This window comes from Musca domestica, unplaced genomic scaffold (assembly GCF_030504385.1).
Source record: "Musca domestica strain aabys unplaced genomic scaffold, Musca_domestica.polishedcontigs.V.1.1 38, whole genome shotgun sequence".
In the NCBI taxonomy this organism is placed as follows: domain Eukaryota; kingdom Metazoa; phylum Arthropoda; class Insecta; order Diptera; family Muscidae; genus Musca; species Musca domestica.
In genome coordinates, this window is record NW_026712324.1 from 949140 (window position 1) to 963635 (window position 14496).

The 14496-nt window shown below is 38.6% G+C and overlaps 1 protein-coding gene across 3 annotated transcripts in view; it reads left to right on the top strand.

Moving 5' to 3' along the window:
- Positions 1 to 14496, top strand: part of LOC101894901 (ephexin-1) — a 150821-nt gene that overhangs the window by 89666 nt on the left and 46659 nt on the right. For all 3 annotated transcript variants that reach the window (XM_059126310.1, XM_059126311.1, XM_059126309.1), the window contains exon 2: positions 986 to 6527. In XM_059126310.1, coding sequence (XP_058982293.1) covers positions 1168 to 6527 — 5360 coding nt within the window. In that variant the 5' untranslated portion in view covers positions 986 to 1167. The remainder of the gene's footprint in view (positions 1 to 985; positions 6528 to 14496) is intronic.

Here is a 14496-nt window from a genome sequence, read left to right on the forward strand (position 1 = left end):
GTAATTATAGGTCCACGTTATGGTATAGCCCCCATATAACGGTACCTCCCGATATTCGGTAATTTGATAATTTTTACCACATTTTTTCCACGGATTTGTCTGAAAATTGGTATTTGTAGGTCATAATGGGTTCTAGCTCCTTTGGCGAAACATTGCATGTGTAGATCCACGATTTGGTATAGCCCCCATATAACGGTACCTCCCGATATTCGGCATTTTAATGGTTTTTGTCACATTTCTTCTAATGTTTACTTTACCCTAAGGTGGAGGGTATTGAAAGTTTGGTCCGACCGAACTTAATGTTTTTTTTACTTGTTTAGAGATCGTACGTTTATCCTCCAGATTTTGGAGACAAAGAGGAGCTATTAGGTTCATTATGTTGTAGATATGGGAATATTTCTTAGCGAAATCTTCATTCTAGTCAAAAAGGCTTCAGATGTGCAGAAATTTCCGCCAATTGTAGTGTTGTAGGCTGTCTAATGGTCGGCCTGTCCGACTATAGCCTTTTTCTTACTTGTTTTAATTTTGAAAAATATTAATTATCAAAAAATACGGATATAAGAAACTTAAATAGTTCGGAATTTTTTAGTCCAACATACTCAGTAACCTGAGAAAATGTAACATATTTTTCAGTGCCATGGCAACATCATGGCCATGCAACGACCTCCAGCCACTTTAAATGTATATCTCTTTGCTTGATTGTAATTGTTTTCCTCCATTCATTGCAAATCAAGATCTGGCTTTAATAGCGGTGAGAGAGCTAACATAAGTTGGGGTAAACATAATCAACAACAATTGTTTAAACATAATAATTTTCCTCATTTGATAAACTTTAACATTTATCTTGGGTTTCATTTGGAAAATAGTTTTTTTCCCAAATGAAAATATTTGTTTTTTTTTTTTTTTTTTTTGAAGAGCTACAACATTAATTACAACTTTCACTTGTTTTTTTTTTTTCTTTTTTTTTTTTTTCTTCTCCAAAAAGGTCTCCTCTACATTGCTGCCAAGAAATTTGTGGGTTGAACAACCCTAAAACCTGTGGCTGGTGTTGCGTTGTTGGCCCCAACACAACAAAATGCAGTTGCAACCAGACGACAACATCGACATCAACGCAAGAACGTGCCGTGTTTGTTAATTTGTTGAATGGAAACGCAGTGCTAGAGCAACATGTTGGATACTCAAATAAGAAGTTGCGAGGACAATGCCAAAATGGCCAATCCCATGCCAATGGAAATTTTGGCCAATGAGAAAATCGGCGAAGAAGAAGAAACAGGGAAGTTACAACAAAAAGCGAGAAAATCGAAAAATATTTTAAATTGGTTAAAAAATAGTACAACAACAACAACAACAAATTCAAATGCAACAAATTTAATTACGAACCACCCACATAATTCGCATGATAGCTTGGAGATTAATTCATGTCAACCAAGTGATCAAAGTACAGAAAATCATACAACACACCAAGAGACTGCAACGTGTTTGGCCCACACCGGCGAGCCACAACCCCAACCCCCCACATTGATTGCCACAACACACCAAAACGGCAATATCAGCAACGACGTTACATTGTTACGTGAATTTCGTGGCGTTCAGACGTTACGCCATCTGTGGAATAAACGCATCACTGCCAACAAGGAATCAGCGGCGCGGGCCAAAATTTACAAGCAGCAACAACAACAACAGCAACACAAACAAAAACAATTTACCAAATCCCAAAGTTGTTTGCTCTCTTCGGGGAGCAGGCGAGAAGACGGAGAGGGAGAGGAATCACCACAACCTCTCCACTTTGAGTTGGGCTTCCAAGCAGCGCCACCTCTTCGAGCCAAGAGTCTGCATGACTGTTCCGGGGATTTTGAGACGGATCAGGACCCCTTGGATCTAACCGTTTTGGAGCTGGAAAAACATTTGGAAAAGGATAATTTCTATAAATACAAAACTGCCGAACAGGCTACCAAGCTAAGGGAGCTAAGTGAGCAACACTCATCGGCAAGACGTTTCAGCGCCGGACTCTTGTTTAGCGAACGTTTTCAGTGGCTTAAGAAACCGGATATTTTTACAAAACGCCGGGCCTCTGAGGTGAGAAGTAATCTGGCCTCAGAAGAGCGTAGCTGCAAAGAGAATTTTTACTCTCCCTTCCAGGAGAGAAGTGGCAAAGAGAACTGTTACTCTCACGAAGGGGATTCGCTGCTGGACATTGTCATAAATGATTTTGAGCCAACAACAATGCTAGGGGATAGCATGCCAGCGGCTCGGTGCCAAAATCACACCTCCACGACCACCAGCAACAGCAACAGCACACCCATGACATCGCCACATCGCCTACGGCCAGATTCACTGCACTCCAGCGATAGCTTGGCCAGTCATAATTCATCCAGCACAACCACTGGACGCAGCAGTGGAGTGGTACGGAAAAATTCCTCCACTCGGAAATATAGCTTTAAGACCCATCAGCGTTCGTATCATGTGAGGCGTAAAATGCACAGCGGCAATCACAACAAGGAGCACCATGGCTCCTCCTCCTCCTCTTCGTCCTCCTCCACGATCAGTTTGGTGGCCCAGCTAACGCAACAGTTCAATGAGCGGATCCAACAGGACAGCAGTATACTGGAACAGGTTAAACGCAAAAATGGCATATTGATGACCCACAAGGGTCATGTCTTCAAGGTGGTGGAGGTGGACACTCATGCTCCGGTGGGTAGGACCCTATCATCGCATTCCAAACTATCGGCAAGTCTGAGTAATTCTTCGGTTTCAGCGGTCCAAAGGACCATAAAGAAATTTGAAAATGCCTCTAGGACGTCGGCGAAACCCAAAGTGCCTCAGAAAAGTTCTCGCGTTTTGGAGAAGAGCAAGGAGTTGATATATGGCAAAGTTGGAAACACCACAAAGAAAGAGAAAGAGAAGGCAGCAATGGAGGTGGTCAAGAAATCGAAACAGCCCCCAAATACGTTGGCCTTGCCGAAATCTCTGGAAATGGTAAAGGAGGAAACCAAAACCCCCCTGGAATTGGAAATGGAAATGGAGAGGAGAATGGCCGCAGAGAAAGCAGCATTGATGCAGGGGGAAAGGGGTGACCACAATTGCCAAGATGGAACCGGGCAGGGCCTTAAAGGATATGGCAATGGGGAAGGAGAAAAAGGAGATTCTCGTGATAAAGCAGAGAGGGAGTTGCTGGATTCTCCTAGAGGAAGAAGCAAGGATATCAAGCTAGAGAACGGGGAAACCAGAAATTCCCCTGAAAGGGAAGACAAGGATCTCAGGAAATGTCAAGAGCAGAGGGACACAACCGATTGCCAGGGACAGGGGGATTCGAAGGAAAATCTTGAAATTAGGGGACAACCAATGTCTTCGGAGCCTGGGATCGCTGGAAACCGAAATGAAAATAAATCCTTCAAAATTAGTCCTTTGAAAGGATGGACAAAATCCGAAAATCACACAACTTCCCAAGAATCCCCCTCTCGGGAAAATGTAGAATCCACTGAAATACCCATGAAATTGGGATCCCAAAACTCGGAGCTTTATAGCAAAGTAAGACACAAATCGTCATTTGTCAAGGACTCCTCAGAATCGAAGATGTTTTCCGAAACAGAAATTCACCAAAACCGCCCAACTTCCCCAGAATCCCCAAGGGAGGATAATGAATATTCGCACAGGATATTGGAATTCAAAAACTCAGAGCTTTATGGCAAATCGTACTTTGCCAAGGATACCCTACAAACTCAAGACGCAAAGGCACCCCAGGTCTCTGGTTGTGAAAATTCCCAACATTCTGGCCAAAAAGAATCCAAAAATGATCAAAATCTCCCCACTCCTCCAGAATCTCCCAGCGAAGATAATGGAAAATCCCCTCCCATACCGAAAAATTTGGAATTCCAAAATTCGAGTCTATATCGGGCAGTAGGGAAGCAATTATGCTTCAGCAAGGATGCTGAAGTGGCTCAGGAGCAAAGGACATCTCCGACACGACAAGACGATACAAACGAATTGTCTGAAGAGTCTCCATTAAAAGAAAATCCCAAAAATTCTACAAATACAGATTCTGAAAGCGATCCTAACAACTCCCCTAAACCTGCCACCATTCACATGAATCAAGAATTCACCCCCCAAATATCCAAAAAATTGGAATTCCAAACCTCGGAACTGTATCCCAAAGTGCGCCGTCAAAGTTCCTTTGCCAAGGAGGAGAAGCAACGGGACATTATCATTTACATTAAACAGGATTTCAACAAGGCACCGCCTGACACGGAGACCTCCGCCCTCCCAGAGGATTCGAAAACCAAAGAGAAAATCTCAAAGAAAATGGAAAATCCGAAAAATGAAAATGAAAAAAAGACCAAAGTCACACGTCGGCCCACCACATTCTATCAGGATGCCCATATTAGCAAGAAACCCCTACAGGATAACAGACGAGACATCCTAATTTACATAAAGCCAGGCGAACAAAATTCCGACGAACTGGCGAAGCAAACAGCACTGGGTCGTAATGCTAGTTTCAATTCGACCGAGCCCAAGAGGCTTATAAAACGAGCAAATCTTTCTAAAGAGGAATTTGAATTGGCCCAGGAGGTAAAGGAAAAATTGAGCAATCTACCCAGATTTGCGAACAATAAGTCAATAGAGGAGGCCACTCCCGGTGGGGGCAAAACTGCAGAAAATTCGGTGCAACAAAGGAAATTGAAAACTTCCCAGTCGGTGTTTTATGAAACCCTCACGACGCCGGGGCCCAAGAGCCCAATTGCAGAGCAGCCGGAAGAAGGCAAAAAATCCAAGCACAAACATTCAACATTTTATGAAAAACTGAAAATTTTCACCAGAAAAGCAAACCACAACAAAACCAACTCCACTCCCACCTCCCCAAAAGCAGAAGAGGAAACCAAAACCTTAGATTCTGGCACTGCCAACGAACAACCCCAACCCCAAAGCCCCACGGCCTTGAATTACACACCCATGAGTTCACCAAGGCCCAAACAAAAAATGATCACCCAGGTGGTGGAGGAGGTGACCTATTCGCAAATGTATGTCCCTCAATCATCGGGCCTGCTGGATGCCCTACAACAAGTTGAGGAAAAAATTTGCAGCCTAAGTAAAACCGAAGGACAGACTAAAGAACAGCAAGAAGGGGAAACTCTAAGCGAACCCCCTACGGGAAGCGATGATTTTGGCCAACCCCTCAAACCGAACACCTCTTTTCTCCATCAAACCTACAGCAAGGTGTTGACCAAGCCCGGAGGTCAAATTATTCAGGCCGTCAATGTTTCACTAGTCAATGCCATTGAGGGCGAACAGATGGAGCTAATGGAACAAAAGGAGATACAGCAAAGTCAAATGGCAGAAAAGGATGAAAATTCTCCACCAGAGGAAAAACTGTCTTCCCCAGAACCGCTCTATGAGCCCATAGAGGCCTCAACACCCACACCACGGCACCAGGAAGAGGATATCTACCAAACTGTGGAGGAGTTACAAAAAGAAATTGAAAACTATACTGAAACCTCTAAAACCACCTCCTCCCACCTGGAAACCCTATCCAAACCCCTTCCACCAGATGCCGAGGAAATCTATCAAACTGTCGAGGAGCTACAAAGGGAAGTAGAAACCACAAATGAAACAATTGGCGCCCAAACACCTGCCAAGGAAACAAATGCCAAACCTGAACTTTTGGATGACTATGAAGTCATTGGAGATCCTAATTTAATAACCACCCCCACAGAAACTCCCCCTAAAATCCCGGCCGATTTTGATGGTTATGAGGAATATGCCCCCTCAGTAGAACCAACAGCGGCCACAACTTGCAATACCATGAGGAAGACAACAGATGAATTGCCTGACCTACCAGAGCCAAAGAGAAAAATAAATAAACCAGCACCAAACCTCCCCTTGCAGCCACACATTTGCACAAAACTGCCACCCATACCCACGGAGATCTATGCCCCCAGCAGCAACAACAATATTACTCTGGCCGATGACTCTCATCACTATTATGCCGATGAGGAAGAGAATATCTACGACACCATTAAGGGTTCCGATTGTTATGAGTCCATACAACCCCATAACAACAACAACAACAACGCCGCCCCCTGCAACAACCTCACAAAATCCTCCTCCAATTCCTCGACAACCAAAAATTCCGACACTCAATCCATATCGAATTGTTATGAGAGCATCTCACATTTCAAACCCCCACGGCCCATTAGCATCAGCCAACACAGTGGCAGCAGTCGTGGTTCGACCCTAACCATTTCATCGGAACACAAGACGAATAGTCTCTATGAAGATGGTTCCATTGGTATCATAGGCATGACTTCGTCTTCTTCGTCGTCGTTGCGCTACAGTTCCCAGCGCCTATATCGTTCCCAGCATCACAGGGAAGAAGATGGTGGTGGGGCGACGGGGGCCAATGATAGTGCAGGCAGCAGTAATTACAACTCATCGATGGGTCGAGCCAGTGATGTCAGCGAAGAGTGGATGGATATCAGCGATAATGAGGAGAACGATGAGACGAATTGGAAGCCCAAACCGAAGTATCAAATGTGAGTAGACGTTGTGACATATATTTTTAGCTCTCTCTCTCTCTCTCTATCTCTCTCTCTCTTGATCGAACGATATTCAAAATGAAATGAAAATATTTGAAATTTAAATTTAAAATTTTTTGGCTCAGAAATTTGGGGAATAACATCCGACTTATTCTTTATTGTTAGAAAGTCCTTAAAAACGCTCTTAAAAATAAACAATTCATTTCCAATCCTTAGGCCTGGAAACCCGCCAGGATATGTTAAAAATAATGGAAAAGATTCACAATGTTTGATTGGCAGGTCCGTGGGAAGCTATTTTATTAAGTATTTACCATCTTTGGTCCGGAGGTCCTTGGAAATCACTTCTACAAAAACATCACAATAGTTAGACAAAAGTCCTTGTATAACTAAATTATTTGAAAAAAAAATATCCCCTAAAATTCCGTGAAGAGAAAAAATCTTTTTTTTGTTTCCGAAGTACTTTAGAGCCCAAGGGAAATTATTCTGCAAAAAAATCCCAAATTATTCTACAAAAAAAATTCGCCTATTTAAAAAAAACCAAAATTATTGGGTCGGAGGTTCTTGGAGGACCTTGGTAAAATATGCATAAAAAACCATTAATTATTCAATTCCGTAGACAAAACTTTTTTCACTATCCAAAGAAATGTTTCCTACCAAAAAAAAAACAAACATTAAGTTCGGCTGGGCCCAACTTTTAATACCCTCCACCTTAGGGTAAAGGAAACCCACATATGGCCCACATATACCAATTTTTAGACATATTCATGGGAAAATGTGTCAAAAATAATCAAAATACCGAATATCGGGAAATACGGCTATATGGGGCCATACAAAAACGTGGACCTATACATACAGTGTTTCTCCAAAAGAGCTAAAACCCACTAAGACCAATAAATACCAATTTCTTGATTAATTTCGGGAATAAATGTGGCAAAAACCATTAAAATGCCGAATATCGGGAGGTACGGTTATATGGGGGCTATACCAAATCGTGGACCTATGCATGCAATGTTTCGCCAAAGGAGCTAGAACCCATTATGACCTACAAATACCAATTTTCAGCCAAATCCGTGAAAAAATGTGGCAAAAATAGTCAAAATACCGAATATCGGGAGGTACCGTTATATGCGGTCTATACCAAAACGTGGACCTTAAATTACAATGAGTCGCCACACGAACTGGGACCCATTATGACCTACAACTACCAATTGTCAGAGAAAATCGTGAAAAAATGTGGCAAAAATCGTCAAAATACCGAATATCGGGAGGTACCTTTATATGGGGACTATACCAAAACGTGGACCTATACATACAATGTTTCACCACACGAACTAGGACCCATTATGACCTACAAATACCAATTTTTAGACAAATCCTTGAAAAAATGTGGCAAAAATAATCAAAATACCGAATATCGGGAGGTACCTTTATATGGGGGCTATACCAAAGCGTGAACCTATACATGCAATGTCTCGCCACACGAACTGGGACCCCTTATGACCTACAAATAACAATTTTCAGACAAATCCGTGAAAAAATGTGACATTAATCATCAAAATACCGAATATCGGGAGGTGGCGTTATATGGGGACTATACCAGAACGTAGACCGATATATCTCATTTTCAATACCAACCATCCTAGACACAATACAAATTATTCTGCTAAATTTTGACGCTCTACGTCAAATAATGTGGCCTGTATCGTGATTTCAACAGACAGACGGACGGACAGACAGACAGACAGACGGACATCGTTAAATCGGCTTAGAATTTTATGCTGATTATGAATATATATACTTTATGGGGACGAATATTTAAGGATGTTACAAACGGAATAACAAAGTTAATATACCCTCCTTTCCAAGGTGGAGGGTATAAAAACACAATACTTGGTATACAGATCCTTGATCTAGTAATTATTCTATTCCAAACATTTTTTAACTCTTTGTTGTTCTACAAATATTAAAACCCTCCAAAGCATTTTTTTACTCTCAGCAAATGGCGCCCAAGGGGTAATATTTTCTGAACATAAATGTCATATCCTTTCTGGTGTGCTAAAAACATTTCGAAAACACAAATTAATTTTCTTTCGCAAAGAAAAAAATTCTAATTTTTGATCCGAAGGTTCTTGGAAAACTATTCTACAAAAAAAAAATTCACAATTGTTGGTCCAGAGGTCCTTGAAAAATATACTTAAAAATTCCAATAATATTTAGATTCCGTAAAAAAACCGTATTTTACTACTTGTTATTAAACTCTAAAAAATGATTTTTTCCCTGTCTGCAAATGGCGCCCAAGTAGAATTTTTTCACACAATTATCATGTCCATTTTTAGACATTTCGAAAATGCACATTAATTTCCTTGCTATTATTCCCCACCAATGGTATAGAAAAATCTACTCAATTCTGGCCATCAGCTTCTTGGAAAATTGTTCTACAACAATTTTTTGGTAGTCCACAGGTTCTTAGAAAACTATAAACATCATTTTTATGTGGAGCACCATTAAAAAAGAAACCATTTTGGTCCAAAGGTCCGTGGGAAAAATTCTTTAAAAATTCTCCAGGCGTCTTAAGAAAGCTATTCTTTAAAGAATTCGCGTTTTTTTCCATAGGTCCTAGGGTAAAATATCCCTGGTCCTAGGAATCTATCTTAAAAATATGCAAATTTTTAGGGTGGAAGGTCTTTGGAAGACTATCCTTAACACATCCCCCGATTTTTGATACCAAAGTGTTTGGAAAACTATTCTGAAAAATGGAGAATTTTTAAACCCCATTCTTTGGTACACAATTCCAAAAAACTTGCACTTTTTTTTTGTCTGGACGCCCATAGGAACATTTTCTAGGCCCTTGAAAACTTTTCTTAAAAAATCGCACGTTGGAAAAAATTCTTAAGAAATCCTTTATTTGTTCTACCATTGTTCTTCTTTTGTTCTTGTTTTTAAATATTTTTAAAAATCCAGAATTTTTGTAAATCCACGATGGCTACACCGATGGTTACTATTTTTTAATTGAAGGTCTTAGAAAGAGTATTCCTAAAAGATCCACGATTTCGGATCCGAAAATCAAAATTTATTGAGCCATGGATCACGATTTTTTGGACCCGAGACCCACTGAGAACTTTTATACAAATAAATCACAATTTCTAGATCAGGAGGTCCATAAAAAAAACTATTTTTAACAAATCCAGAATTTTTGATCCAGAGGTCCTTGGAAACTCATTTTTGAAAATATGCACAATTTTTAGGCCAGAGGTACAGGGGACAAATCCTTAAAAAATCCTCTAATTTTTGTCTAGATCTCATTGGGAAACTGTTCATAATATAATCCAACATTATTGGCCTGGCCGTGGGTCCTGGGGAAAATATCATTCGCCCTTAGAAAATATCTACAAAATATCCACGGTTTTTGGATCGAAAGTCTTTTGAAGATTTCCCTTAAAAATTCACGACTTCCGACCAGTATATCCTTGGAAAACTATTTTTTTTTAAATCGATCATTTTTGAATAAGGATTCTTAAAAGACTGTTCCTAAAAAAAATGCTCAATTTTGGTCCGGAAGCCCATAGGAAACTTTTTTAGAAATGGTTCACGATTTTCGGACCGAGGATTCTTGAAAACTATTCTTAAAAAATCCCATGATTTTTAGTCTTAAGGTCCGTGTGAAAAATCCTTAAGAAATGCTGTGAATCCCTTAGGTCCGGGGAAAAATATCTTTAGCCCTTGAAAGCGGTATTAACAACATCCACAATTTTTGGGACGAAGTTCTTTGAAAGATTATCTTTAAAAAATCCAAAATTTCTGATGTGGACGTCCTCGGAAAAATAGTCGTAAAAAAATCAAAAAAAATTGAGCCATGATCCACGTTCTTTGTCGAATGTCTATACAAAACTACTCTAGAAAAATAGTCCATGATTTTTAACCCGAGAGCTCTTAGGAGACTATTCTTAGAATAGTTCACGATTTTTGATCAGAAGGTCCTTAAAAAATTATTGTTAAAAAATTAAGCATTTTTAATTCGGAGGAAAACCGTTTTTTGAAAGATCCACAATTTTTGGGCCAGACTTCTTACGTTTGTCCAGATCACATTGCGAAACTATTCTTAAAATAATATAATTATTTTGGCCCATAGGTCCTGGGAAAAATAAGTCCTCGTCCTCGGAAACTATCTTAAAAAAATTCCTAATATTTCGACCGAAGTTCTTTGGGAGACTATCCTTAAAATTGTCAGCGATTTCTGATCCGAAGGTACTCGGAACACTATTTAAAAAAAATAAAACTTTGGAACCAATTTTCTTGGTAGAGTATTACTAAAAATATATTGCTACGAAAGCCCATAGCCCATTTTTTTTAAAAATATTCCACGATTTTTATTCCGTGCCTGCCTAAAAAACTATAGTAATCAAGTTTATTTCAACGGAACGAAAAATGTTGATAATTTCGAAGATTCTTAAAAAAAAACTCTTTTTAAAAACGCAATTTTTGGTCCTGAGGTTCTTAGCAAATTATTTATAAAAAATCCACGATATTTTATCCCCAGAAATTTTTCTAAAAATTAGTTCGGGTTCCTTAAAAAGAAATCCAAAATTTTTTGAAACGAAGATCTTTCGAAGACAATCCTCGTAAAATCCACAATTTCCGATCCGGATGCCCTTCGAAAACAATTCGTAAAAAACAAACAATTTTAAACTGGGGTCCTTGGTAGATGATTCTCAAAAATTTCCATGATTTTTAGTCCGAAGGTCCATAGAAAACTCTTCCAAAAAGGCGACAATTTTTGGCCCGAGGATCCTTGGAAAACTAAGAAAAAACTACAATTTTTGAAACATGGATACTTTTGAAAATGTTCCTAATTTCTTTGGTGCTTAGAAAGCTCTTCTTCTTTTGCAACGGAGGTCATTGGAAAAGCATTAAAAAAAATTCACCCTATTTGGTCTGGTATCCATAGAAAACTTTTCTAAAGGTACATAATTTGGTGCGGGGACCTTAGAAAACGACTTTTTTTGTCTTGAGGTTTATGTATAGCTGCAGAATATTTGTAAAAAAAAAAGTTGGCCATTCCTTTCCAGGAAATTCTTGACAAATTCTTTAAAGAAATCGACGATTCTTGGCCAGGAAATTTATGAAAATTATTAAAAAAAAAGGTCTCAATTTTCGCGGGTCTTTAAAAAAAATTCCATTCAGGAAGTTCTCAAAACAAAATTCCTAAAAATACTTGCACGTTTTATAAAATTATTAAAATTGGAGATCCGTATATCATGGATATGCCCATGTGTGTCTCTGCGTGAAAGAAATGACCAATTGTTTTCTTTCGAAAGAAAGGGCCAATTGTTTTCCAGTTTGTGCCAAACTCAAATTTCCTAAAAATTAATATGATGTTCGAAATTTAGAGTAGTGTGGATACTTCCTTTGTCTGATGTGAGATTCAGGATTTCTCAAAATGTTGTCTTTTTGTAGAGGAGGTACCAGAAGGGGCAAGCCTATGTTTCCATTTATCACAATTTATCCCATGTCGATATAAATTGACAGAAATATTCGATAATCAAAGTTTGAATAAAATCGATGTGCCACAATCTCTGTAGCCATGAGGCAAAGAATGATATCTTATGTGTCGTATACGTGATGACAATACGTATACGCAATATTGAACGGAAGTTTTGTATTAAATTAATCCAGATAAATTCCAATCTAATTGTATAATTACGATTATTTATTATATTCGAATTGAATGGGCTTATCTAGCATCTAACAGGTCTTATATGCTAGCAAAACTTCTGTAAATCTTCCGTATGTCTGATTTGTAAGATTTTCCAAATATTGATTCTCTCAAAAATTTAAAATTTAAAATAAATTCAAACTTTGATTATCGAATATTTCTGTCAATTTATATCGACATGGGATAAATTGTGATAAAAAAAACTTGTTGTTTGCAAACGATTTTCGTAGATATTCCAATTCCATATATTACCTCTGAAACTCTTCGATCCCATCAACTAAATATTTCCCATTCTTCGCTGTTCTACAAATGTCAAAACTATCCAACCCATTTGTTTGTGTGCAAATGGCGCCCAAGGGACAATATTTTGTTTTATTCATATATGTCATGTCCTTTCTAGCGTGCCAAAAAAAAAAAAAAACATGCTCAAAAATGCAAATTAATTTCCGTGCTCCATTTGCTGGGCATAACCTTGAAAATGTGTTTGAGCTGAGTAAACAAACCTTCAACCCCAAATACAGGTTGCCAACAAAAAGAAATAAAAACTACTAATTCATGGGTAACCGAATAATCGATTATTACTAATCTAAACATGTTAAAGAGCAGTAAGTTCGGCCGGGCCAAACTTTAAATACCCTCCACCATTTAGAACGAATTTGGAAATTTTCAAAAAATAAAATCCTTAAAAAATTCTGTTAAAATTTTAAAAATAAAATAAAATATATTGGGGCCTATACGACGTGGACCAACATAGGCATTGTTTGTCATAAGTCATTACCATTTTCAAATTCGAAACTTGAAATAAACGGTGAATAATGTAGCTAAAATCATCAAAATATATAGGTATATAAGGAGGTGCCGTTATATCGGAGCTGTGCGAAGACCTGGGACCAGCATAGACAATTTTCTGTCACAGGCTGTAGTTTCCATTACGAACATTAAATACGTCATCTCAAACAATTTCGATTTGTATTGTACCTAAACTCGTCAAAATACCAAATATAGGGAGGTATTGATATATTGGGGCCTATACGAAGACCTGGACCTGCATAGACAATTTTCTGTCACAGACTGTAGTTTCCATTACGAACTTTAAATACGTAATTTGAAACAATTCCGGTGAATAATGACGCTAAAATCAGCAATATACCGAATATAGAGAGGTACTGATATATGGGGTCCTATACGAAGACCTGGACCTGCATAGACAATTTTCTGTCACAGACTGTAGTTTCCATTACGAACTTTAAATACGTAATTTGAAACAATTCCGGTGAATAATGTCGCTAAAATCATAAAAATACCGAATATCGGGAGGTAGCGTTATATGGGGGCTAAACGAAGACGTGAACCTGCACAGACAATTTTCTGTCTTAGGCTGTAGTATCCATTACGAACTTTAAATACAAAGTTTGAAACAATTCCAGTGAATAATGTCGCTAAAATCAGCAAAATACCAAATATAGGGAGGTACTGATATATGGGGGCCTATACGAAGACGTAAGCCTGCACATATAATTTTCTGTCTTAGGATGTAGCATCCATTACGAACTCCAAAAACCAAATTTGAAACAATTCCGGTGAATAATGTCGCTAAAATCATCAAAATACCGAATATCGGGAGATAGCGTTATATGGGGGCTATATGAAAACGTGGATCTGCATAGACAATTTTTTTTTCTTAGGCTGTAGTATCCATTTCGAACTTCAAATATTAATTTTGAAACAATTCCGGTGAATAATGTCGCTAAAATCAACAAAATACCGAATATCGGGAGGTACCGTTATATGGGGGCTATACGAAAACGTAGACATGCATAGACAATTTTCTGTCTTAGGCTGTAGTATCCATTTCGAACTTCAAATACCAAATTTGAAACAATTCCGGTGAAAAATGACGCTTAAATCATCAAAATACCGAATATCAGGAGGTACCGTTATATGGGGGCTATACGAAGACGTGAACCTGCACAGACAATTTTCTGTCTTAGGCTGTAGCATCCATTTCGAACTTCAAATACCAAATTTGAAACAATTCCGGTGAATAATGTCGCTAAAATCATCAAAATACCGAATATCGGGAGGTACCGTTATATGGGGGCTATATGAAAACGTGGACCTGCCTAGACAATTTTTTGTCTTAGGCTGTAGAATCCATTTGGAACTTCAACCACCAAATTATCGGATTATCCTTTCTCTTTCTGTGCAAAAAATATATTTTTTTAACATTTCGACCTTTTGTGGGGGAGGTAC